At 40.6% G+C, this 26939-nt stretch overlaps 1 protein-coding gene across 5 annotated transcripts; it reads left to right on the forward strand.

Annotated features, from left to right (window-relative positions):
- Positions 1–24414, forward strand: LOC147166569 (tensin-3-like). Of its 5 annotated transcripts, none has more exons than XM_086090213.1 (16): positions 1–245; positions 4527–5425; positions 7711–7844; positions 9282–9381; positions 9466–9537; positions 17316–17472; positions 18201–18649; positions 19666–19749; positions 19919–20050; positions 20739–20834; positions 21279–21356; positions 21517–21594; positions 21809–21977; positions 22493–22561; positions 23113–23142; positions 23613–24414. In XM_086090213.1, exons 2-16 carry the CDS (start codon positions 4735–4737, stop codon positions 23752–23754), a joined length of 2481 nt encoding a protein of 826 aa, XP_085946339.1. In that variant the 5' UTR covers positions 1–245; positions 4527–4734; the 3' UTR covers positions 23755–24414. The 5 variants fall into 5 exon arrangements, with proteins under 5 accessions (XP_085946339.1, XP_085946337.1, XP_085946340.1 ...); XM_086090211.1 differs by lacking the exon at positions 1–245 and adding an exon at positions 2355–2556; XM_086090214.1 differs by lacking the exon at positions 1–245 and adding an exon at positions 2355–2556 and having other exon boundaries at positions 9285–9381.
- Positions 24415–26939: the final 2525 nt, after the last annotated feature.

The following is a 26939-nucleotide window of genomic DNA, read 5'->3' on the forward strand; positions in this document are numbered from 1 at the left end:
TTGAGATTGAAGTTGCAGCGTGTTTGAATATAGGTACTGTGCACAGGTTCAACCAGTCATCATAGTTTTTTTTGTTTGGACCCAACGAATCAACTGGTGTTATTTGGCGTTTGCATAAGATGAAGGCATGCGTGAGCAAAACTTGTGAGGTTTAAAAGACAATGTTGTCTAAATCTGGACTGAACGAGAACTCTTGGACTCTGGACGGCGCGATTCATTTCAAGAGGAGTGACTTGACAAAGCTGGTATGGAGAATCCTGTTATCTGGAAACAAACATGATTCCTTTTTTCTTTTCTTTCTTTTTTTTGCTCATTTATTTCTCACTTTCTGTTCCTTTTTAAATGTCTGTTTTGGTATCGAGTTCAATAGTCAGAACATGAAACCTCTGTGACATAATTCACTCATACTGGATTGTGAAGCTACTTAATGAAGAACAACAAATGTGTTGCTCATCCAAATTTAAATGGTTTGGCCTTAGAGCTCTGCTCTCGACTGTCATTTGTTGTGTCTTCATGTTTTAACAGCATAACAGGTGATCTTTTGTGACAGCTGTGAGTAGATGTAACGTTGTGTCTTGTGAAAAAAAAAAAAATCAATTTAAGTGACTGCTATTTATTCACCCGTGATAGGACTTGTTGGTTATTTGGTATTAATGAATGCGCCTTTGCTGGATTGTGGTCTTGTGCGTTCTGTAATTGTGTTGTCAACAGTTTACAACTGTTGTGATTACAAAAGTCTTTGACATCCTTGGCAATGTTTCCAGTGACACTCATCGAGACGCCAGGAAGACCAGAACCTTGTTATTTTGTTTTCTCCAGAGTTTCACAAAGAAAAACAGCAAGCCAAAAGCACACAGTCAGCGGCAACAATGACTTTTAACTGCCGTTCCATCTGTTTTATGCTATTGCTCAATCTGCTCTGACCTGCTGTGCAATTTCGGTTTCCACCAAAGAAGAGCATCGCAGTAGCGTAGCATGTAAACAAACCTATACGGACTTGGAAACGCACGTTGCCATGATGTCAAGTACACACGAGCAAGCATGATGAGTGCGGCAAACGGCAAGAGAGCCAGTTTCAAGAATGTTGTTTTCAACCACAGGTGGTTTTACTTTAACCTTGAGCCCGCCTTCTCTCGTTTCTATCTCGCCATCTATGCTGCGCACTCTGTCTCACTTTTATCTGCCTCCTGTCTCCTACACTCTAAAAACAGTTGGGTCAAAAGTAACCCAATTATGGATAAAAAAAAAATGGACCGATCACTTTATGGGTCAATTTGACCCAATTTTCTTGGGTGTTTTATAAAAAAAAGAAAAGAAAAAAAGACCTAAATTGAGTCAAATTAACCCAAATATCTGACCCAACTGTATGGGTTGTTATATACAAAATTATCTGTTTTGTGTGTGCAAAACAACTCAGAAAGTTGGTTCAAACTGACCCAAGTAGAGCATCTGACCCAACTTTCTGGGTTGTTTTATGGAAAATGACCCCATTTTGGATCCAAAGGTGGTTCAAAATGACCTAAGTAGACGATCTGACCCAATTTTTCTGGGTTGTTTTATCCCCCCCAAATGACCCAAAATTGGGTTAGATCCTCTACTTTGATTAATTTGACCCAACTTTGGGCAAAAAATTGGGTCATTTTCTATAAAACAACCCAGTAAGTTGGTTCAAACTGACCCAAGTAGAGCATCTGACCCAACTTTCTGGGTTGTTTTATAGAAAATAACCCAATTTTTGCCCCAAAGGTGCGTCAAACTGACCAAAGTAGACGATCTGACCCAATTTTGAGGAAAAAAAAAAGTTTCGTTTAAAACCACCAAGAAAATTGGGTAAAATTGACCCAAGTAGAGGATCTGTCCATTTTTGACCCATTATTGGGTTCTTTTTGACCCAACTGTTTTTAGAGTGTAAATTCGTGCTCCTCTTGTGCCTTTCAGGTTCAAGTTGCAGGTTGCAATTTGTCCCTTCCCCCTTCAGTACACAGTGCCCGCCTCTATGTTTACATTCCCTTCCCCATATTTGAGCAGCTCAAGGCCTTTGCACATTTTCTGATTGCTGACATCACGTGTGCAGTATGAACACTCTTTTTGTGCCTGCTTTTTTTGTATGTGACGGTGCTTGAATGCTGGTTCGATGATGGCAAAAAAAAAGCGCATATACCTTTTGTCAAGTGGGACAGGATGCAGAGGGAGGAAGAGGCAAAGCAGAGGAAGGGACTTTTCCAAGCGGCGGCGCCGGTGAAGGCGGAGATTGATTGGGACGGACGGAGGAGGCGAGGAAGAAGGGACGTGGGTGGGGGGGAGAGGCAGACGGGAGGGCATTGGGGGTGGGCCGTTAACACCTTGAGAGTAAGTTACTTTCTTGTTTTGCTGCCTGCCAGTCCGAACGGACGGCAGAGGACGAGGAAAGAGACGATCGATGCATTTTTTCACGTCCTTGCGTCTTTTTCCTTCGAGCTTGTCATCTTCTGTTTATGTTTCAACAACTTTGAGGAAAATCAAGCAGTACTTTGATTGTCTGCAGAGGGAATAGTGACCGTTTTCTCCTGACAGCAGGTACAGTATGCCGTTGTTGTTATTAGATGCACATGTAACGTTTCATCTTGTAACAGATGTTTGAAAATGAACTGTGCTGTGTGAACATCAACAAGTGTGAGAGATCTATTAGGCCAACGGTGAGACTTTACCATGCGTGTCTGGAATTTATTGCCTCTCTGGACTTAAGAGGCTGCGCTCATATAGTCCTGGTATGCACTCGATGTATTGTTGCAAGCAGTGCATGAACTTTAAGCTTCAACGCATTCATCGCAAGAACCTGTGTGGTATTCTCGATCGGTATTTTGAGGAATGTCGGCATCTTGACTTTTTCCAAAATTTTGACAGCCGATAATAAATCAATTTAAAGCACGTGGAAACTATTTATGTACATTTTTCTGTTAACTTTATAGAAGATGGTGCTGACCCTGGGAACTCTCGGAATGAAAATGTAACATAACAAAAAAAAAAGAGGGAGCTATTGTTTGAATTTCCATTAAAATTTTGAAGACATGCTGATGACGCTGGGAGCTCCTTGAACTTTTTTTTTGCAATCATCTAAAAAAATTTTTTTTATAATTCAACATTTTGCAAATGTGTTCAATAAACATCTGCTTAAAGACATTTCAATAAAGTGAGACTTGGAGTTTGTATTTCTAATGTTTTGCCGCCAGTATGTTCCCTTTTATTGCAAATAAATACTGGTTACAAATATGGGTTATTGGCCACATTGACTACTAATAATTGGTATTGGCCCTGGAAACCCCCCAAATCCATTGATCCATCTTTAATTTCAACCAAGTGTTGGAGTTTGCACTATCACACATTTTGACTCTTAACACTTTCCCTTTTACAGCAAATGAATACCGGCTCCAAATTATTGGCCTAAATTTGGCCACGGCTAATCGGTATCAGCCCTGAAAAAAAAAACATATTGGCCTTTCTCTATATTTGACTTTCTAGCATGTTTCAATCCAAAAGTGTGTTGATGGTGTGAGTCTGTTAAAGTTTGACAGTTGGAGTGACTTTAAGTGCCTGCGCTTTCTGTGTGTGAACAATCAACAACCAGCTTGGTCTGACCTCAGGCGGATTTCTGTGACAGACGTGTTATTTGCGTGACACACACACACATGCGCGCACCATCCTCCGACACACCAAACACTTTGTCTGCCTTTGACAGAGGTGGCAAATCCAGGTCCAGAAAGTCAAAGACCCTGCCACCGTTTGGCTTTATAGCCATTGACGCTGGCGAGCTAGCGAGCTAGCGAGCTAGCTCCCGAGCAGGTGAACGAAGCTAGTTGCTAGCTCCCGTGGTGTAGTGTTGACATTGTTAACATTTTTACTGTTTTACTTTATATTTTAACCATTTTGAATTTAGTTATAACTGTGTAGATGTAGGTATAATTATGTTAACTCAGTATAGCTCAATGAATAGTATTGTCTATTGTATTCTTATCTGTCTCTCTCGCCTGAGAAAAGAAGGGCAACACGTTTCTTTTTTATATTATCTAAAAGGGAGTATAGCCTAGTACCGGTCTCAGTCGGTCGAAGAGAGTCCGAGGACAGGCTGATGTATTATTGTTCAATTCTAATCTGATTTGTATTCATGGGAACTTGATGCTTTTTTTTGTGCTGAAGGGAGGGGAGAGGAGACTTTTCGTATTCACCCACTTTTCAATAAATAATGATGTGCAGGAGAAGGAGGGACACACAATCTGAACGGAACACGGTTTGGGTGTCTTCATTTTGTGTGATCAGAAGCTTCTGATAATTATAATACCTTTGCAAAGGGACTTCTTCACCAGAATCTCACCATTCAGTTAATTGAACACGCAAAGAGTAGAATACAAATATTGTCTACTCTAACAGTAGCAAGCTAGCACCTGCGGATAAAGCCAAACCGTGGCAGGACCTTTACTTTCTGAAACCTGGACTTGACACCTCTGGCCTTTAATCACTGCAATGAAAACCATTTTTTTGTGTCTTCACAGCCGAACACCTCCAGCTCATGCCACAGAATGACGCCGAGTTGCCTGGGTGAGGAAGAGGAGTTATGATGAAGATTGTTCCTTCCTTGAGCTGCGCTGACCAAACGGCGTCTGCCGGCATTCGTTCAGGCCTTTGCGTCGGCTTCTAAGAGGTGGGGAACTGGCAGCACAAGACACGAGTGGCAATATTTGCCAGCCTCTTCTGGCGGCCATGACTGAGCTGGCTGCACGCGAGAGCACAACGGAGGGGATGTCGAAAGATGAACCTTGCTTGGGACCCGCGCCGACTGCTGACTGGTCTTCACCTGGGCAAAGGGAGACAGATATATTGGAAGATGTGGACGATGAGGCAGCTTGTTCTTCAGGCGCGACATGTCATATTTGTTCACTTCCTACTGAGAATCAGCCGCGAAAGCCAATATTAGCCCACGCTGACTTCAATCACGGCGGCATTCAACAGGAAATAGAATCCCAAAATACCTTCGTATCAAATGGAGAGCGCAGCTCGGACAAAATATGGCCAGAAAAGCCATCATCATCATCATCATCATCATCATCATCATCATCATTTGTGGCTCCTCGTACGCCAAGCAGAGGGCGCAGCAGCGAGGAAGCGGTGCAGCGAGGTCTGCGGGGAGAAGCTCATGCTTGCGGCGTTCCCCAAAAGTCGGACATTTTCGACGCCGTGCGGTCAGCGCATTTCGCAAATGAAATCGTTTCCCAAGAAGCAGAATTTGCTTTGTTGTCTGTCGACGTCGATGACTCCATCGAGCAGTTGAACCAACTGATTCTGGATTTGGATCCCACCTTTGTCCCCGTCCCGACCGGCTGCGCCCCGCTGTCACGATCCACCTCCGTCCAAAGCGCCGGCCTCCGTAATCAAGGAAATACGCATCTGACTGGTACGTATGGACATTCAATTCAAGGGTGTTTGATATTTATCATGAAAAAATACATTGATGTGCAGAAAAAAAATGCTCTTTTCATTTACGCAAATATTGAGAATAAGGACATTTTTAGAGCTGTGATTTTAATTGCGTGCTTCCGCAATATTTTTGCTCGCGATTATCATATCATCAGAATCTAACATCGGCCCTTTATTAGACTTCTTTACATTGATCTGATTGGCTTTATCAGGACCAGCCAATTTATTTAAGAACATATTTTGATATATTTCCCAACAGGCCAATGTAAGAATGTTCCACAAATAAAAAATATGTTTGCTCGCTGAGGCTTCACCAGGAGGCTTTTTTTGTCCCAACAGATGTTCTTTTATGTTCCGCCATCTTTTCACAGTGATGCCTTCTGTCGTCATCTTGATGACGGCGCATCGCAATCTTATGAACACACTGATTGATTTGCGTGTTTGTGTGTGTGTGTTTCATACAAACGTCAATATCACCTTGCAGTATATTTCCCATGCTGCTTCTGCTTGTAAAAGTGGATCATACACTCGAAAAACATTTGGGTCGAAAATAACCCAAATTGGATCAAAAAGGGGCCAACCCAAAAAGTTGGCTCAAATGAATAACTCAAAAATTTACCCCAAAAATGGTTGCGTTGTGGGTTATCTGACACATACTTTTGGGTTAATACACTGAAAAAGTTTGGGTCGGTTCATTTTTGACCTAATTCAATGAACCCCAAAATTTGGGTCAAATGAATAACCCACAAAGAACCAACCAAACAAACCAACAAATTGACATTGACAAATTTAAATAACTCAAAAAGTTGGGTCATTTCATTTTGGACCCAATTCAATTGGTTTATTTCAGTTCACTTAAAACGTTGGTTCAAATGAATAACCCAAAAGATTGGGTTGTTCTGTGGGTTATTAATTTAATTTGATTTTTGGGTTAAATTGCTCAAAAAATTGTGTCGGGCCATTTTTGACCCAACACCAAACAACCCAACAAACTGTCATTGGCAAATTTAAATAACTCAAAAAGTTGGGTCATTTCATTGTGGACCCAATTCAATTGGTTTATTTCAGTCCACTTAAAACGTTGGTTCAAATGAATAACCCAACAGATTGGGTTGTTTTGTGGGTTATTAATTTAATTAGATTTTTGGGTTAAATAGCTCAAAAAATTGTGTCGGGCCATTTTTGACCCAACACCAAACAACCCAACAAACTGTCATTGGCAAATTTAAATAACTCAAAAAGTTGGGTCATTTCATTTTGGACCCAGTTCAATTGGGTTGTTTCAATGAGTTCAAATGAATAACCCAACAGTGGGTACCTAGTTTAATTTGACCCAACTTTTTTGGGTCAAATAACTCAAATAGTAGGGTTGGGCCATTTTTTAAATTGGGTTACTCAGTTAACACAAAAAGTTGGGTGAAATGAATAACCCACAAAATAACCCCCAAAACTGGGTTGCTTTGTGAATTGTTAATTTAATGTCATTGGCAAATTTAAATAACTCAAAAAGTTGGGTCATTTCATTTTGGACCCAGTTCAATTGGGTTGTTTCAATGAGTTCAAATGAATAACCCAACAGTGGGTACCTAGTTTAATTTAACCCAACATTTTGGGTCAAATAACTCAAATAGTAGGGTTGGGCCATTTTTTAAATTGGGTTACTCAGTTAACACAAAAAAGTTGGGTGAAATGAATAACCCACAAAATAACCCCCAAAACTGGGTTGCTTTGTGAATTGTTAATTTAATGTCTTTGGCAAATTTAAATAACTCAAAAAGTTGGGTCATTTCATTTTGGACCCAGTTCAATTGGGTTGTTTCAATGAGTTCAAATGAATAACCCAACAGTGGGTACCTAGTTTAATTTAACCCAACATTTTGGGTCAAATAACTCAAATAGTAGGGTTGGGCCATTTTTTAAATTGGGTTACTCAGTTAACACAAAAAAGTTGGGTGAAATGAATAACCCACAAAATAACCCCCAAAACTGGGTTGCTTTGTGAATTGTTAATTTAATTTTAACAGCTCAAAACATTGGGTCCATTTTTGACCCCAACTGTTTTTAGAGTGTGATATTTCATGTTCAAAGTTCTACAACAATAGACATGTTAGTGGGAATGCAGTCACATGACTGAGTTGATCTCTCGAGCGATTGCGTTTCACAATCTTATCTGTCCGACTGAGCGACTCCCCTTCATCTGCCTTGCACGCTGCCGGTTTCCTATCTTCACTTTTTCACGTTGATCTCTCTGCTCATGTTCAGGCTGGCGGCGGCAGAAGCAGATCAGCGACGTGAGCGACGACTCGAGTGGCTGGACGGGTTTTCATGGTCTCGGGGAAGGACCTCAAAGCTTGGCGGACTTCCTGGTCAGCGCTCCTTCCCATTTGTCCTCGCGGGTAAACAGTTCAGGAGCACCAAATCTCACCAAATGGAAGCTGACAGTATTCCAATATCACCGTTGCAACACTTTTAGCCTCGCGATTATGCTGATTTTCAATAGCATTGATGATGTCATAAGCGAAATAAAGCACAGTGTGCACATTGTTTAAAATGTGCTTATTGGTATAATATTAATGTTTGGTTGTCTCATGAAAGCTAGAAGTTCAGAGAAGCATTTCAGGAAAAAAAGGTAGATTTTTTTTTTGTAGTTTATGGTTTTCTTAAGTTCTAATGAATATGTCAATTAATCAGAGATGGCTTCATGGTTAGCTCAATGGATTGTTGGCGCTGATTAAAAAAAATATTATTTGCTCTTTTTCTAGCATATTAGGTTTTTTTAATAGATAGATTTGCATCTTTTGTTTTTAAGTTTAATCTATTATACATATGTATATATGTATATTTATATATATATATATATATATATATATATATATATATATATATATATATATATATATATATATATATACATACACTGTAATATTGTTTATTTTTTTATAATATTGTTATTATTATGAAAACTTCATGTGCTAAAATAATAATAATAAAAAAAGAGGGCATATTCAGAATGAACTAACACCCAAAAATTATCTAAGAAATGTTTACTTGCATCTTTGAGTAAAAAAAAAAAGACGAAGAAGAAATAGTAATCAAATTGTTGACCGGTGTTATTTGACAGCATTTTTTACTCTCGAGTAATTTCCAGGTAAATGATGGTCATTTACCAAATATTAAAACCCATTAACTCCAAATTTGACTTGAGCAGGAATAATTTTGGACTTTACCTGAGTGTTGCAAAATGCGATGATCCAAAAACAAAAAGATGATTTATGTCACGGAATACAGTCAGCGATCATTTCCTCTCGATTAAATTCGTGAAATCTCCATGATTTGTAGAAATAGAAAATCATGCCTTTTCGTTTTAACAATCTTTTTTCATCGCAGCCATCCTAAACTATGGTTAAACAAAAACATTGTTTTGCATAAAACTTTGTAGGGCAAAAGGCATGAAAAAACAACATTCCATTTTGGTGATAACGGCATTTCTTTTGAATGAGTATGACATCAATGGCGGCACGGTCAATCCTCCGGAATGATTATACATGAAAACCCACAAATGCGAAGGTTGCAAAACGTTAGCATTTTCACTGCATTTTGCTGACTTTTGTCATTTTCTGCGAATTGACCTTTCATGCGCTTCTGTTGCCGGCTGGCATGAATAGCCTGCCTGTTTACACGGAAACAGTCTGTACGCACACGCACACGCACACGCACACGCACACGCACACGCATCACAAGACTGATATCTGCTGACGCACGTGTGCATTTATCACCTCATAAGACTGTAAAAAAAAAAATATTGATCTTCTTTTTTTCCTCCTCCTTGTAAGAAGAAGTTGAACTGCGTGGACTGCCGCGGCCAAAGTGGCAGCTTTGAATGCGTCCCGCCGCCAACTCCATCTTTTCCAGTGTCTCCGCCAACGCCGTATGGTACGACGTCGTCTCGTCAACACCGCGGGAGCGCTCGTCGCTGCGTTTTTGCAATCTTATCCGTGTCCTTTCTCTTTTTCCCAGTGGAAAGCATTTCCGAGTTTTCTCATATGAGGACGGGCGGCCAGTGGGCCCAACGCAGCTGCTGGACACAAGGTCAGCTTTCTCACCGGCACATGACCATTTATATATGCAAGCGTGTAGGCACGATTTTCTGCTTGACTGCTAAGGAAGTTTGAACTCAAACAGAGCCCGCTTTGCTGCCAGACAGGGTTCAAGAGATGGCTGGAATGTTGTCTTGGCATAACACACGCACGCGCACACCTGGCAAGGATGTTGTTGCTATTGGTGGACAATGTGGGCACGACTTTGTTTTTGGTAAATCAGGTCGAGTTCAAGGCAGGGAAAGGTCTTGTTCCTTTTGTCACGATTGCCTTACTTTATTCATGTATATACCGGTTTGTTAAGAACATATGTCAAATTGACTGAAATTGTTTGTGTATCCATTTGCTCCCAAAAACAGTTTATTTTAAATATTGCCATCATCCCAAAAACGTATTTATACGTTTCATCCTAAAATGTATTTTTTTGTTTAAATGCTAGAGCATAAAGAGGTCGCTTAAGGCAATGGTAGTTGTTACAAAAACGGCCAGCAGGTGGCAGCAGAGTATAAGAGATCAACCAGGGCCATGTTGCAAAAAAAGCTCTTCCCCCAATGTTTTGAACAGGTTTGTGAATAATGATGAAACTTAGCTATATTCTAATGCTAATTGCTGCAAAATGGAAACAGATACTTTTATTTTTCTGATGAAAGAAGAGAGTCTAATCTTTCTTTTGGTAGGTTCCATGTTTTTGCAATCGAACACAATATTCTGTGGGCCTTGCAAAATCAGTCCAAATCCAGTAAAGCAGCCAGGAGTGAAGGGGGTTGCTTCAGTGAAGTGTGAGTTAAGTGTGAAATGACACCACCAAATACTGTAAAGTTATGGAAATGTGTCTGTGAGAAAAGCATTGTGAATTCAGCCAAATTTAGACAATAGTTTCGCCGAACGTCCACGCTGATTTCCTTAGGCAGTAAAATGGGCGAAGATTTTCCCTGGTTGGCTGTCAGCTAGCAAACGCACGAGATTGAAGTACAATATAAGCCAACGTAACAGGTTACATTATACTCGTCATTTCACCCACTTTTATTATTATTATTTTTATTATTACCCCGATTAGCATGCATCCTATTTACACCATTTCTGACCTTTCGGCGAGCCATGCGTCCCGTCTTCGAGTTTCTCAAAATGCCAGGGCAGATTTTTTCTTTTTCTGCTGACAAGTGAGAATTTATTTGATGATGTTTTTGTGTGCGTTTGTTTTGTTTTTTGGTGATGCTACGTACGGTACAGAAAGTTACACACAAGTGAAAATTAGGCGGCTTTAAGATAAGTTGCCGTCTGTTCGTCTCCGTGAGTGACAAAGCGTTCATCTCACTTGAGACCGCACCTCCATTTTCAAATTTGTCTGAGTTCTACTTTGTGCTGTAATTCTTGATCCTTGGGGTATTTTGTCGTAGCGCGGCCGCGGGCACAACAGCTGACGCTGGATGTCTAATAATAGTTTGGGCTGATAAAGGAAGACCACTGCTGACAGGATGTCCACACACATCCTGTTGTGGGCGGGGACGCGAGATGGGGTCTTTTGTTGCCGGGACATCCGGAGAGGCCAGTGTATGAATTTTTTCACTTATGTCAGAAATGAACCAGAGAGCATTTGATACACTGTAAACAAACAAAAACAAAACTTTACTATAACAGAATTTTACTTTTTGATTTACAGTTTATTTCTGTATTTTTAAAAATATCATTTAATACAAAAATAAACTCTGTTTTTGCATGTCAAATGTAAAACAACATGAAATCACGGTAACTGTAAAAGCGCACAATATTTCTGTTATTTTACAAAAAAAAAAACTGCTATTAGAAATATATATATTGATTGATTATACGTTCACAAATGTCGCGTAATTTCACAAATATTTGTCTGTTATTTAATGGAATAAAATGTAAATTTCAATTTTAAAACCCTAAAAAAGAGAAAAAAACTGTAATGTACTGAGAAATTAACAGTAAAAATTCATAATTTTTTACCATAATTTCAAAAAATTTTAAAGTGAAAATAACTACAAATTCTTTAATGTCCTTTTGATGGTAGCATTCATTATACTAACATTTATTTTGAAAGGACATCTAATGAGATATACTGTACACTGTAAAAAAAAATAATTGGACGAAACAAAACCACAACACCGTCAATTCAGAAAGACAACTGCTTCCTGTTTACCACTTGAAAGTCAGATGAATGTCTGGGAAAGAATGTGACCCTTCAGGACACTTACATTCCCGCTTCAATTATTTCCATGTCATGTTTACAGTGATTACTGTCATCACAAATAATGACCCGAGGCAATGGCAGGAGCCGTCACTCAACTCGACAGGAAAGTTACAATGTACGATCATCAGGACATTGACGTTAGCTTTTAATCGTTGTCAAATTCAAGTGTTTCATTTGAACGCTCTCTCTCTCTCTCTCTCCCTCTCCCTCTCCCTCTCTCTCTCTCTCCCTCTCTCCCTCTCTCCCTCTCCCTCTCCCTCTCTCTCTCTCTCTCTCTCTCTCTCTCTCTCTCTCCCTCCCTCTCTCTCTCTCTCTCTCTCTCTCTCCCTCCCTCTCTCTCTCTCTCCCTCTCTCCCTCTCCCTCTCCCTCTCTCTCTCTCTCTTTCTCTCTCTCTCCCTCTCTCCCTCCCTCTCTCTCTCTCTCTCCCTCTCTCCCTCTCTCCCCCTCTCTCTCTCTCTCTCCCTCTCTCCCTCTCTCCCTCTCTCCCCCTCTCCCTCTCTCTCCCTCTCCCTCTCTCCCTCTCTCTCTCTCTCTCTCTCTCTCTCTCTCTCTCTCTCTCTCTCTCTCTCTCTCTCTCTCTCTCTCTCTCTCTCTCTCTCTCTATCCCGTTAATTGACGAATGAGACAAAATCTTTCAAATTGAAATTTGCAGAGATGATCGCTTTTTTTGTGATTGGCAATGAAAGGCATTGATCGGCATATGCAAATCACATACTTTTACACGGAAATCCCATTCGATCACAATCGGTTGCCAATCGATCGGCACCACTAATTTCCATGTCTCACTCTGACAATTGAATTGAAATGAATATTTTAAAAGTTATTCTACTGTGGGATCTATAGAAAATGTAATTTGGCTTTTCAGTTACGGGCTTTTATTTCAATAAACATTGAGCAAATGAAGTGCAACATGAGTTTAGCATATTAGCATACGGATTATATTTTAGGAAGCCTCATTAAAAAAATATTTTGAACGCAGCACCAAATTAAATGATTTGCTCAAGCACGCAAGGGAGATGTCTTTGAACAATTCATTGAATGAATCTTTTATAACTCATTCAAACCCAAAAACGTGTAAACATGTTTTTTCATACTTTGTCCTTCACTCCCAAAAACGTATTTTATTTTTTTTATGCAAGAGCATACAGAAAGCTTTGATGCAGCTTCTGACATGAAAAGGTGGCTTAAAGCAATGGTAGTTATTACAAAAAACGGCCAGAGGTGGCAGCAGAGTATAAGAGATCAGCCATTTTGCAACAAGCTCTTTTTGACAGTGTTTTCAGCAGGAATGTGAATAATGATAAAACTTGCTAATTGCTGCAAAACGGAAAAGGATAGAAATATGCTTTTTTTTTCCTGATGAAAGAAAAGACTTAAGTCTTTCTTTTGGTAGGTTCCATGTTTTTATAGCAATAGAACACAATATTGTGTGGGCCTTGCAAAATCAGTCCAAATCCAGCAAAACAGCCGGGAGCAAAGGGGGTTGCTTCAGTCAGTGAATGAGTTAAAGTGATTTTTAGCCACTATATGAGAGATTTTGTTATATTATTACTCAATAATAAGTTGATTTTTTTTTTTTACCTTTTTCTGACTGGTTGGTGGCGGTATTGTCGCTCAGGCAGATGGACTTTTCAGTTCATTACCAGTGTCAAAAGGGCTTGAACCCAAGGCACATGCGTTCGCCAAAACAAAAGGTGAACATAAGACAATTCTGTCAGGAGCTTTTGAGAGAAATCTATGATGTGCTCCGATTTGACGCCTGGCGGGAGACTTTGTGTCTGCATGCCTTTGTCTCAGTGTTTGTAGTAAGCAGAAGGCCACCCCCCCCCTCCCCCCCTAGATGACGCCCCCCCCCCCACCCCCTTCCTCGCAATTCACCAGCACCGTCGCCCCCTTTTCTCTCTTTTGCCCATAAAAGGCCACATGCGACCTTTGACCCCGGCTGTGTAATTCATTCCGATTGGGGGAAAATGCCCACAGTGTCCAAGAATGAACAATGCTCAGTGGTCAATCAGTGGAAAAGGCCGGAGGGGAGGGTGGGCTCTCGTCTCCGGCTCTCACTTCTCCCTCCCTCCCCCTTTCCTTCGGTCCCGCCGTCCTCCATGGAAGTGGAGCGCTGTCACAACACGTAGCAACGAACACACAGCTTCTTTTTCCATCTGCGGATCGGAAAGGAATCGGCCATGGCGTCGCCGGCGATCCGGGCCCTGACAAAGAGCGCGAGCGGAACCGGCTCCGGTTTCTGAAGTCGACGGGAGGAGACCAAAAGCGCGCTTGTCGGGAATCCTCCGTTCACACTGGAAGTCAGACCAAAAAGAGAAAGAGGCAGGGGTTCGGGAGCAAACAGGAAACCGGCGTAGTGTCACATCATGACCGCATCGCTTGGTATGTACGCGCTCATCTGGCAGAGATTACAAAATTCTTCGTATTCTTTTCATTCTCTTCTTGTGCAACGTTACACAAACGTTAAACACAAACGTGCCTTTTCTCTCTCTCCCACTTGAGGGCACGAACGATGATGATGATGAAATAAAAGCCGACCAAGTTGGTATCTCACTGAGCGCTGATTGCTTGCGAACGTCGCAAATTGAGGGTTTTCATCAGGATTTGTTCACAGACAGTTTTTACTTGTTGCAAAACCCATTCCGAGCATATTCAGACCTTTTTTCACCGTCTTTTCGAAACCTTTTTTCAAACCCTGACGGAAACCCCAAATTAGCGACATTGGCATGCATTTGTCGCTCACTGAGATATTTAGGGAACTTTAATTGATGGATTTATTCAACTTTCCACTTTATAAAACTGATGCGACACTGGAAATTCCCTACAGTTTTTATAAAAAAAATTAAATAAATAAAAAATAAAAAATAATAATAAAAAATAAAAAATAAAAAATAAAAAATAAAAAATAAAAAATAAAAAATAAAAAATAAAAAATAAAAAATAAAAAATAAAAAATAAAATAATAATAATAATAATAATAAAAAATAAAAAATAAAAAATAAAAAATAAAAAATAAAAAATAAAATAATAATAATAATAATAATAAAAATAAAAACTTGAGCACCCCTGGTCTAGAACATGCTGGCATATTTTTTTTTTAACTCTCCGAGTCACCAAAAGAGCAACTTTTGAGTGTCAGATGTCGTGATTGGTAAAATGGATCATTAATTGAAGACGGATGGAGAAAATGAAGGCGGCCCCACCGACGTTCTGCGTGAGTCGATTGGCAGCTGACTGTCATTTGTTGGAGATTGTCAAGTTCGCTCGTGTTGGGCCGCGAGGGTTGCTTGGATTTCTTGCAGTGACATTGAAAGACTATTTTGAAATGTTAAAACAATCGCGTCCAACTAAGTGAGCGTCGTTTGCCGATTTATTGTTTTTCCATTTCACCGCCGGACAGCAGAAACGAACTGTAACCGTAAATCCATCCAGTCAAAGTTTTCATTTGAGTTTACCGCTTGTTACGGAATCCAAACTGTTTTCAAGGAACTCGTGAGTTTTGATTTGATTTTGCGGCTTTGAAATCCGCATTGATCCAAGCTTTAAAAATACTCGGCTTTCCCTAATAAAGAGGCGCCTGCAGAGCCCAATGCTAAAAGGCCCCCCCGTCCATCCGCCATGATGACCTAAGCAGATGGGCAACGACTGTGGAATTTGGACCCTGCTGAAAAAAACGTGCTCAAACGTCTGGAACCGTTTCCCCACGTCATAAATTGAGTCCATCTCATGGAGCTAACGTGACATCAATAAAAGCACGGCATTGCGCAACACCAAACCTCTTGACGGTTGATATTTGGAATCGAATTTCGAGAAGCGATTCGTCATCTGCGACCGTGAATATTTAGTTTCTGTTCACTTTTTGTGTCGCGTCACCGTTGGCCACGTTCGTCATCTGTCCCGCGCGTACGATTTCCTCCCTCCCTCCTCAGCTGCGTGTGTAACTTGGCGCTGTAACAAAGCGGAAACCCGATGCACGCTTGCTTACTGGACTGCTAAGTTGCAACACTTTGGGTAGCAGCAGGACGGGAAGGCCCGGCGGGCCCTGAGCTTGATTGACTTTTACTGAATTTGGACCATCGCTGTCTCAAGTGGCGCAGGCTAAAATCCTCAACGCTGCTTTTATTTCATTTCAATACATGGACACCAATTTGGTTGATATTTTGACATTTTCTGTGTATTGTTGGATTCCTGTTTATGTTTGGGTCCATTTTGGATGAGCGGGCCCTTTTTGGTTTTGCCATCTGCAAGCGGGTTAGCGAAAACTCGGTCGGCACAAACCAAGCAGCGCGAGCACCATGGGAGCTAGCCGGGGAGCTAGCAAGCTAGCACCAGGTTGCTAAAGCCAAACGGTGGCAGGGTTTTTACTTTCTGGGCCTGCATTTGCCACCCCTGGTTATTGACCAAGGAAAAATGGATGTTCTGTGGTTTAGAACAGCTTCGAACAAGAAGCAAGACGAAAAGTAGTAGAGACGAGCATAAGAGATGCCGGGAGAAACATTTGCCTGGATGTGACAAAAAGGATCAATAAAACGTTGAGAATACGAAAGTGATGAAATATGTTGTGTTTGCTTGTCACGCCTTTCAAGCCGCCTTGCGCTTGACGGACGCTCTCAAGAAGGAATTCCGGCGCGGCACACGTGCGCTTAAAAAAATCCACTCAAGGTGATGCATTGTCACTTGTTGCTCTTTTGAAACAAGGCTGGTCTCAAAAGCAAATTCCTCCATCTCGGATTCCTTGAATAAAATGAGTGGTGGGAGTGGTAAGTGGGGGGGGGGGGGGGGGGACGGCGGGGGGGGGGTCCGCTCGTCTGTCAGAACAAGGAGCCCCTTTGACTCCCTTTGCAGTGACTCATAGTACTCCAGGCCCGCTTGTGGCCTGAGGACGCCTGGATTTGTGTCTTCTGCATGACGCACATTGTTTGAATGTCAAGATTGTCAGATTGGATGTTTGAGCCTGCTTGCCGCTCGCGATGATGTCATACCAGAACCAGCGCGCGATGTTGCCGTGCAATTGCAGGCGATTTTGGAACGAGCAGATTTTGTCAGCCGCTGTACTAAAAAGACGTTTCGAGCGGACCGAACACTTTCTTTCTGTTACGTCGCGCTTCCACTGTGAGGTAAACAAATTTTGTTTTCAAAGTCAGTCAAGATTCTTTTGGCTATTAAAAGGCTGTTTAAGTTTTAAATATTTTATGATGGCATTGAATTTAATTGATTAAAGTTGAGCTGGAGTAATATGGGGCAACTGGGGCTTGTTGTCACGTGGCTAAGTTGTCACATTGTCATGATATTTCATGTTGTAAAATTCAGTGTGACAACTTACCCGATGGTGAGACAACATGTCACCATTGCACTGCATTTGATTGCTTATAACGCAGCATTGAGACAAACCGAAAAAAATTGGGGTTATTTATTTTGAAGTCATTTTTATTCATAGAAAAGTGACAATCCTTTGCAGTTCTGCGGTATTTATGCCCAGTTAGCATTTGAGTAAAAGAACCAAAAATGGTAAAAAATGACCTTTGCTGTCTTCTTTTTTTCTCTCTTCTAGATTCCCGAAGTTTCCTGGACAGCGCAAACCATACGGGCAGCTCTGTTGACGGAGAATTGTTCCGATCCGATGTTTCCGTGAGCTCTGCTTCCTGTCCGCGGACGTTTGGTTCCATGTGTTCTGTGTCATCAAGCAGCCCCGTCCCACACATGGACAGGTTTGCTCATTTTCAGATTTTGAACTCATTTGCTCCCAAAAACGTATAAAAACGTTCTATTTTAAATATTGCCATGGTCCCCAAAACGTATTTATACGTTGTTTATTTTATTTTTATTGTAAATGCTAGAGCATACAGAAGGCTTTGATGCAGCCTATGACCTGAAGAGGATGCTTAAAGCAATGGTAGTTATTACAAAAAACGGCCAGCAGGTAGCAGTAGAGTATGAGAGATCAGCCATGTTGCAACAAGCTCTTTTTCCCAGTGTTTTAAAAAGACTTGCGATGAAACTGACACTCTAAAAACAGTTGGGTCAAAAAAAGGCCAACTATGGGTCAAAAATGGACCGATCCTCTACTTGGGTCAATTTGACCCAACTTTGAGTCAAGAAATGGGTCTTTTAGTGTAAAACAACTCTTAAATATTGGTAAGATCTTTTACTTGGGTCAAAAAATGGGGTCATTTTGTATAAAACAACCCGAGAAAGTTGGGTCCAATTGACCCATAAAATGGATCGGTCCATTTTTGCTCCATAATTGGGTTACTTTTGACCCAACTGTTTTTAGAGTGTAGCTATATTCTAACGCTAATTACTGCAAAACGGAAACAGATAGAAAGAACCTTTTTTTTTTCAAATGTAATTGTCAATTGGATCTGGGTTCGAGGTGAAGCTCAACTTGAGAAACTCGGATTGTTGTCAAGTGTTTTTCCTCATTCCCAATGTTCAGCTCCACGCCGCCTCCCATGTGGCCGCAGCAGACGCCGACCTCCTCGCAGTCGTCGACTCCCGTCAAGTGCAGCACTCCGAATGCCCACAGTTCACCTCGGGCGGCTCCCAAAGGACTTGCTGCGCGTCCGGGGGTCCTCGTGCCGGAGACGGACTTGTCCTCCTTACTGACAGTGAACGGCACCCTGGAGCGCAGCCTGCTGGAGGCCATGGGGGACTTGAGGGGGGACCTGACGGGCGACCTGAGGGTCCTGAGCCTGGGCGGGGACGGGGACGGGGACGGGGACGTCCCTCCTCCGCTGTTGCCTGAAAAGAGGAAAGTGGGCGAAGGCGGGGACCTTGGCTCCTGCTTTCCGTCACCGAGTGGGTTTAGCCACATCAGCCTTTCTTTCTCATCGCTGACCCCTGACCCCTTCAAAGGTTTAAGTGGGACGCCATCACCTGGAGCAGGTACAAATATCACTGAGAGCACTTACAGTGTTTTAGCTTTTAGAAAACACAAGTGATAGCAGTGGTCAACGCACATTTTGGTGCCAGCCGAGAACGTTTCAACGCTTTTCGGGTATTTTCAAGTCCCTGAATCCAAAGATGACTTTGATGGCTTTAGTTTTTAATATATTCCATTATTTTTTTTTTGCTTAAAAAAAGTGATGATAACACTCAAATGAATCGCATTGTTATTCTCTTGATGAGGCTGTAAAAATCTTTCTAAGAAAATATTTTTAAAGTGAGCGAAAATTAACACACACAAAAATGAAATAACGAAAAAACAAAATCTGAAACTACATGTTATGTTTATAAAACTGAGTAAAACTAACTAAACTAACTAAAACTATAATGACCGTTTTCACTTTTTTTGTCTATAATGTCATACATGAGCTTTCAGGTTCATATTAAATGCATTCATTTCGTTATGACTGTTGGGCCACACAGAAGGTCCAACATTCATTTGGGAATTATAGTTTAAATTACTTTATTACGCAGTACTCGGTTAACTAAAAAAAAAAAAGAAGTTATCTTGTACTTGACAAATATTGCATACCGGTATTTTTTAAAGAAAAAACAAAAGCTAACACAAAAACTAATACAAACTAAAGATGCCAAAATGTTGCCAATAATAGCAGTAAACAAATGAGAAAACAGCTGACGTCAAAGCACAAACACTCATTTCTGTTTCTAATTTCATAAACAGTCAAAGCACATGAATTCTCAATCAATTAATGGTCAAAGATATTGATATCTAAAAAAAAATGGAGGCCATTCAAAGTAATGGATGTCAATTTCGGACTCAGTAGCTCAAAATAAAACCTAAGAAACCTAAAAATGGTGTCTCCGTCCATAATGATAATCGCTTGTGGATTTTAATACTGGTTGAATTCACGTGATGTCTTCCATATATGAATCAACATTTTCTTTTTGAATGGGATTTTACGAACCCTTGACGTCTCACTTTTATTTTGTTTCAGAGTTTGGCAATAAGCAGGACACTGTCAAGTTCGTTCAGGACACTTCCAAGTTCTGGTACAAGCCCGACATTTCCAGAGATCAAGGTAAATATTCATCTTTGTGTGTGCGTGTGAGTAAATATTCATCTTTTGGCAGTCATGTGCAAACAGATCGTACGCGCTTGTGAAAAGCGTTTTGCCATGTCAGGCACGAAGCGTACGATTCCAACGAGGGTTTTATCTTTCTGCCCCTTCACCCTTGACCTTCTCCTAGCCATTTCCGTGTTAAAGGATAAAGAACCCGGCTCTTTTATTGTCAGAGACAGTCATTCATTCCGCGGGGCTTACGGCTTGGCGATGAAAGTCGCAACTCCGCCGGCGTCTGTGCTGCATCAAAGTAAAAAAGGTACGTTCACAAGGAAAACCAGATTCAGTATGAACATTTTGCCACTGTCAATTTTGTTGTTACGAATGTCACAAAACCATATTGTAAACCGAGTACAGATGTGTGATTTTATTTTATTTATTTTATTTTATTTATTTTATTTATTTTATTTATTTTATTTTATTTTATTTTATTTTATTTTATTTTATTTTATTTCATTTATTTCATTTATTTCATTTATTTATTTTATTTATTTTATTTATTAATACATTTTATTTATTAATACATTTTATTTATTAATACATTTTATTTATTAATACATTTTATTTATTAATAAATTGTATTTATTTGCTCTTGTTTTTTTTTAAAAATTACTTTACCTTGTAAATGAACTCCGGGTAGAAACGGGGCAGATACAACAAGACTTGTCTTTTCTTTCTGCTCCTTTTCATTCAACGATGAAGAATATTGTTTTATATTGTCTTTTTTTTTCTTTTACAAAAGAGTGAAATAAATGATTGAAATGAAATCAAAAACAAAAAATGATCCGATTTGTTACATGAGTACACGTTACCTCGTTACTTCCTGTCACGACAGGAAGCAAAGCGGAATTGTGATATAGGGCAAAGTTCAATGAAAGTTGAATGAAAGCCTTTTTTGTGACCGTATGAATGAATGTAAACACAACGTCCATTTTGTGTCTTTGCAGTTGTCGATCCGTCCAATGAGCTGGTGAGACATTTCCTGATCGAGTGTACGCAGAAAGGAGTCCGTCTCAAAGGCTGCCCCGATGAGCCGTTCTTTGGTGAGAATCCATTTGTTGTTGGGGGGGGGGACTTGACAGGTGCGTTTTGTTACCCGGGCCTGCCATTTTACAACAATGATATGTGTCAAATACTTATTGATCGTCTAACACAAGATGCAAAATGAACTGACAATGGTCACATTTCTGCTTTTTTGAGGAAAGATTCCGCCAGACTGATATGAGATCAGAAAAATAATATCCCCCCCAAATCACATGTACTGGACATTATATCTCCACTGATACTTCATACAAACATTTCCATCCTATCCATCCATTCCCAAATCAGTTACGGGAACCACTTTACGACCAGCAACCGTGCTGTACCGTTACGTGTCTCACTGCTGCCCCCTACTGGTTACTGCTAACCAGCGCAACCATTAAGTGCCTCATTTCAACATTTCTCGTGTGCTTCTTTTTGCTTGTTTTTTTTTTTTTTCCTGTCAGGGAGTCTCACTGCTCTGGTGTGTCAGCACTCCATCACACCTTTGGCTCTACCCTGCAAACTTATTCTGCCAGACAGAGGTAACAATTTGAACTTACATGGAATGTCAAATTGATCATAACGGCGTGAAGAGGATCGTTGACTTTGTTTGAGACGATACAAGAGTTTTAACTGCGCTTGCTGAAATTCTCCCAAAAATGTAGTCGTTGACTTCTTATGCGGCATTTTCTTTTCTGTCAGACCCGTTTGAGGAAATGAGTGACTCTCCTGCAAAGACGGCAACAAACTCGGCAGCTGAGCTTCTCAAGCAAGGAGCAGGTACTAAAATAACAACAACAAAAAAAATGTCATTTTAATTACAATTCAATTGGAGTGTAATTAACTGTAATTGTGGTTTGTGCAGTTGAACACGTATCCCCCCCCCCCCCCCCCAAACTCTGATCTAACTCAATAACCAAATATTACAAGTGCATTTCAGTCATGATAGCTTTTTGTTTATATATAATTAAAAAAAACAACCACTTTTTGTTAGCATGTAACGTGTGGTACCTCGGCTCTGTGGAATTGGAGTCTCTAACGGGACACCAGGCCGTTCAGAAAGCCACCACGGTGACGCTCGCCATGGACCCTCCGCCGGCCTCCACCGTCGTCCACTTCAAAGTGTCCGCGCAGGGCATCACGCTCACAGATAACCAGAGGAAGTGAGTATTTACATTTGGACAGCGGCCGTTCTTGACCTCCATTGCGAGAGAGAGAGAGAGAGAGAGAGAGAGAGAGAGAGAGAGAGAGAGAGAGAGAGAGAGAGAGAGAGAGAGAGAGAGAGAGAGAGAGCGCTTGGAAACAACCAAAGCTGCTGTTTTCTTAAGATTGAGTGGCAGTGGCAGCAGATACAATGAGAAGAGCAGAGGCCCCGGAATGGAACCCTGTGGAACACCATACATTATGTTATACGTCAATTCATATTCGTCCCACCACTTTCCTTTTTTTTTGCTCGACATAGTATGAGATAGGATAGAAATAAACCAAGCAAATGACCGAAGGATGTCTCATCAGGAATCGCTTGAGTCAGGCGTGTCGAGACGGACTCACTGAACCCCTGGGGTTCCGTCCAACTCACTCCAAGAACCATCGTAGTGACTAAATACACAAATTGAAAAATCACATCACATCTGTCACGCCTAAACATAAAAAACAAATCTTGTGTTGTCCCCCTCAGGCTGTTTTTCAGACGACACTATGCAGTCAATACCGTCATTTTCTGTTCCTTGGACCCGCAAGGCAGGAGGTGAGTCATGTGACATTTACTGTGTGCGTGCAACAAGACGCCACATGTTCACAATTTCAGTTCAGGAACGAGCAGAGTAATGGATGGAGTTGACATTTATCACACGCATGACTAATTAAACAGTCATCTTCGTGCGACTGATAGTATTTTGCAATGTCATTCAACATTTAAGAGTCATTTTGTATTTCTATAAAATGAATAAGTACAATATTTCCTCAGGGAGTTTTTTTTATGGAGAACCAAAACTGCCGAAATTAGAAATAAATAAATTAATTAATTAATAAAAGTTAAAATAAAAATGGATATTAAAAAATAATTCAATAAAAAAAATTAAATCCAAAAAATTAATTTAAATGGAAATAAAAACAACAGTATTTATTTATTTTGGGATTTATTTCGACATTTATTTATATATATATATATATATATATACATTTTTTGTGCTTATATATATACACACCCACATTTTACATCCTAAGAAGATCTTATGACAATTTGCCATTGATATTTTCGAATGGCTGTCCCTAATGAATATATTTTGTTCCACACAGATGGACAAGAGGAAGTGCTTCCACTGCAAAGTAAGTTTTTCATTCACAAATGCGTAATTTCAACATGTAATGGGGTGTCATCGGAAATCCGATCAAATAGTTCCTGGAACCCGGTGGGAAATTCTACTCGGATTTTGACATCCATTTTTTTTGTAAATGAGCCTTTTCTATTTGTGCCCCAAATCATGGCGATCACTCTGTTCATTTCTTACGCGGTGCCTTGTTTTAATAGTATGCGGTGTTTTATTTGTGTCGTCTTTTATCTACAAAACTACAAAAAAATTTATTGTTTGCATTTTTATCTGTACTTGTTTTTTTTTGTCAACTGTACAGCGTTTTGACTGAATGCGTACCATAAATATATTATTTTTATTATTATTATAATTACTGCATGTGCACGTTATGTGTTTGTGCATACGGCACATTTCCCCCTTTCACAATCATTTAGCTTGATTCAAAAACGCTGTTGTAATATTTGAATATCCTTATTTTTTTCCCAGGATATTTGGCTTTGTAGCAAGGAAATCTCAGAGCGAGACTGAAAATATTTGCCATCTGTTTGCCGAGCACGACCCCGAGCAGCCGGCGAGCGCTATCGTCAACTTTGTCTCAAAGGTCATGATCGGGTCACACAAGAAGTGAAGGCGAAACTAAGCATCATAAATGTATGGAATGAAAAATGAAACATTCCCGCTTGGTGAAATTCACAAAGCAAAACATGAACAATAACACAAGCAGCTAACGAGGACTTCAGAGCTCAAACTTAAACTGATGCAAATTTTGAGTGTGCTTCCCGATGTTGCCGCTAGAGGGCGCCAACGCTATCATGTGTATTGTAAACTCATCAGCTGGATGAAGCGTTAGCAATTAGCATCGTTGCTAAATAGATGGGACACGTGATCACTTATTGTGGAAACTACATATAATACGTTACTTATTAATATACACGGCAAGCAATAAAAAATATCATATGAAAGACAAATGTGTCTGTAAATGTATGTGTCAAGTGAGTTTAAAATGCGTATTTAATAAAAAGAACTGTAATTTTTTTCTCTCCTTGTATATGAGATATATTTTTCTTTGTGTTTACACTTCTCAAAATATTTATCCAGATGTTTGAAAGTAGTTTTCCTAAATATTCTTCCTATGTCACCAACTGTATTTTTGTATATAGCCTATGATGTTATTATTCTGTACATTATGATAAATAGACAATGTAACTCAGGATTCATGCAATTGCTATGTCACATGTTTTTAATATTATCTGATGTATTCTGCAGATCATTAAAAACACAAACAAGATGCCCGTTTTGGATTTCATCTTTTATTGTATACAGCAGTCGTCAGTTTCATGTGAAATGCGTTACAGGATTGCAGAAATTAGCAAAATATTTTCTTGCCCATCTTATTGAAACTTAAGCGTCACAAGTCATAGTGAGAAAAAAATTATTTTGCATTCCGTCTCGTAATGAAAATATTCTAAGCTCCACTTTTCAAGCTTGGATTGCGTGTCTACTTTAAATGCATTGTAAAATGCACTTGCAAATAATGAGAGAGGAACATGCTAAAGAAAATCATTTGTGTCTTTGTCAAGTTCGATGTAAAAAGAAGAAAAACTTTCTGATTTGTTCATTTCGACTAGCTTGTTTGACACATTTGAACTTCATTTATGCACTTCTTATAAAACAAAACAATGCCCAGATAGACACAACATTTGGCAGAAGTAAAAGAGAAGAAGACATTTTTACGTGGACAAAACGTCCTGCCTTTCAAACATTATCAAGGTGATTTACAGGTTTGTTGCCAATAGGTGGCAGTAGAGTCACTTTTTCCACAACATGGAAGTGGACGACTCAATTCAGATGCGTTGTGAAATTGATGGCCCTCGGATTTAAGAAAAACTCAGTTCACAGACAGACATTTAAAATTGGAATAACTTCCAAGATGTAAGAAAGATGCAGACAAGGGAAAAAAGGCCTTTATCTCTTATACTTGACATTTTGAGAGGAGAGATAATCCGACTATTATCTATATTCAACATCCGCCATGTGGAAGTGGAAATAGGACAGAGACGCAGGTCAGGAAAAAGGGGAACAGCATGTGAATTTGGGGTGGGGTGGGGCCGGGGGGGGGGGGATGCGATGCGATGCTGTGAGAGTGTGTGAAGGGGCTGGGGGGGGGGGGGGTGACGGTGACGGGGGAGGCGGGGGGGGGGGGGGGGTGTCGGTGGTGGATGACCTCACTATTTCAGGAAACTTTCCCACAGCCTGCACACAAAGAAGGCCGTCCAAAAAGTTAAAAGGATGAGAAAGAATAGTCATTTAACAGGCAATTAAAAAGAGCAGGCAAAGTAAAAGGAAACGTGAAAAGTCTCTTTTTTGGAAGCTCAAAATTTTTGCAGCGAAGATCTTGAGGAAGAAGACTCGCATCCTCGTGCCACCATTTTGCCCCTGAACAAAAACAGGTGTTACCTCCGATTTTTTTTTGGCATCCCCACATTTTTATCGCAGATAAACTAAAGAAAAGCAAGAACACAGTCGCATTCCGCAATGGACTCGAGGTGCGTTCAATGACCACGCACGCAGTAGGAAATCTAAGAACACGCAGAAAAAGCTCTGATGAATGTTAATGTCTTTCGGTTTTCCTCCACATGTTTGAAGTTGATGGTTCATGGTAGGGGATACCATTTATTGGGGGGGGGGGGGAGTGGGGGGGGGGTAACTACTTTGGCACAACAGCGGACCTCCGCTTGAGCTTCCTGTTGCGTTTTCTGTTGGCAGCAGCTGGCGGATCGCTTTTCACGGCCGCCGCTCGCTGCCGCCGGCAAGATGGCATTCCTGGAATTGCGATCGCACGGGACGGTATTTGTAAATCCGAATGCCGGCTTCCGTTGGGGAATGCCTTTCGCGCAGCTCCGCCTCTGATCCCTGGCCGCCTCCTCCTCCTCCTCCTCCGACTTTTATTCGACGTCGCTATTTCCAGCATCGCGCCAAGCGTGCCGCTGTCGTCTCGCACGCGAGAAGCACGCAGGTCGGCCTGCAAATCGTTTGGCTTCCATTTTTCATTTTGTTGGGCTCAGCGGACGTCGCTTGCGTTGTAACTTGTCAGCCGCAACTTTGTATTTTTTTCCCCACGACCGCCACTTATGGACAGTGTTGGGTTACTCGGATTACTCAAGATCAGTAATATCTTGCTTGAAAAAAATAATTACTTACAAATCTGACAGGAGGCGATGGTTCGAATCACACCTTGGACAGATTGCACTTCAAGTGTTCGTTTTATTCATTTATCTCTTAACTACAATTCATACTTTGTCATTTTCGCGTAACATATCTTTCAATTTACTTCATAAGCATTCAGATTAGCATTCAGCTAATTAGCATGTAGCGTTCCAACGCAATTGCTGCAGAAATCGCACTCTGTCGCGTTACTCGTTACTTTCCCAACACCGCATGGATCCCCCTTTTTTTTTGCAACAAAGTTTCTTCCCAGCTGAACATTTATATGCAAATTTGCGCATCCACTCGATCGCGCCAGAGCTGAAAAGTCTATTTTATATACTGTGGCTCAAAATGTGGATTGTGTGCATCTCATTAAAACAGAATGAAAAGCTGAGCACCAAAGATTTTCCGAGGGTGACGCGAGATCCTGTTTGGACCGGGTTTAGAACCTTATGTTGTTGCAGGTCCGATCTCGGGGGTGTCTTTTTTTTTTTCAATTAAAAAGGAATTTTAAATATTAAATTCCTACCTCAAACTGTAGTTACTCATTATTTTATTTTATTTTATTCCATCTGACAATTTTAGGCGGTGCACGCACGCACACAC

This window comes from Leptonotus elevatus, chromosome 11 (assembly GCF_054856555.1).
Source record: "Leptonotus elevatus isolate MCC_2025b chromosome 11, RoL_Lele_1.0, whole genome shotgun sequence".
Taxonomy (NCBI): domain Eukaryota; kingdom Metazoa; phylum Chordata; class Actinopteri; order Syngnathiformes; family Syngnathidae; genus Leptonotus; species Leptonotus elevatus.

Excerpts from the sequence above, each read along its gene's own strand:
- LOC147166569 (XM_086090213.1), top strand. The coding sequence starts at position 4,735 with ATGACTGAGCTGGCTGCACGCGAGAGCACAACGGAGGGGATGTCGAAA. Across the intron at positions 9,382-9,465 it reads GTCTCCGCCAACGCCGTATG|TGGAAAGCATTTCCGAGTTT; the intron begins GTACGACGTCGT and ends TCTTTTTCCCAG. Across the intron at positions 21,357-21,516 it reads ACTTATTCTGCCAGACAGAG|ACCCGTTTGAGGAAATGAGT; the intron begins GTAACAATTTGA and ends CTTTTCTGTCAG.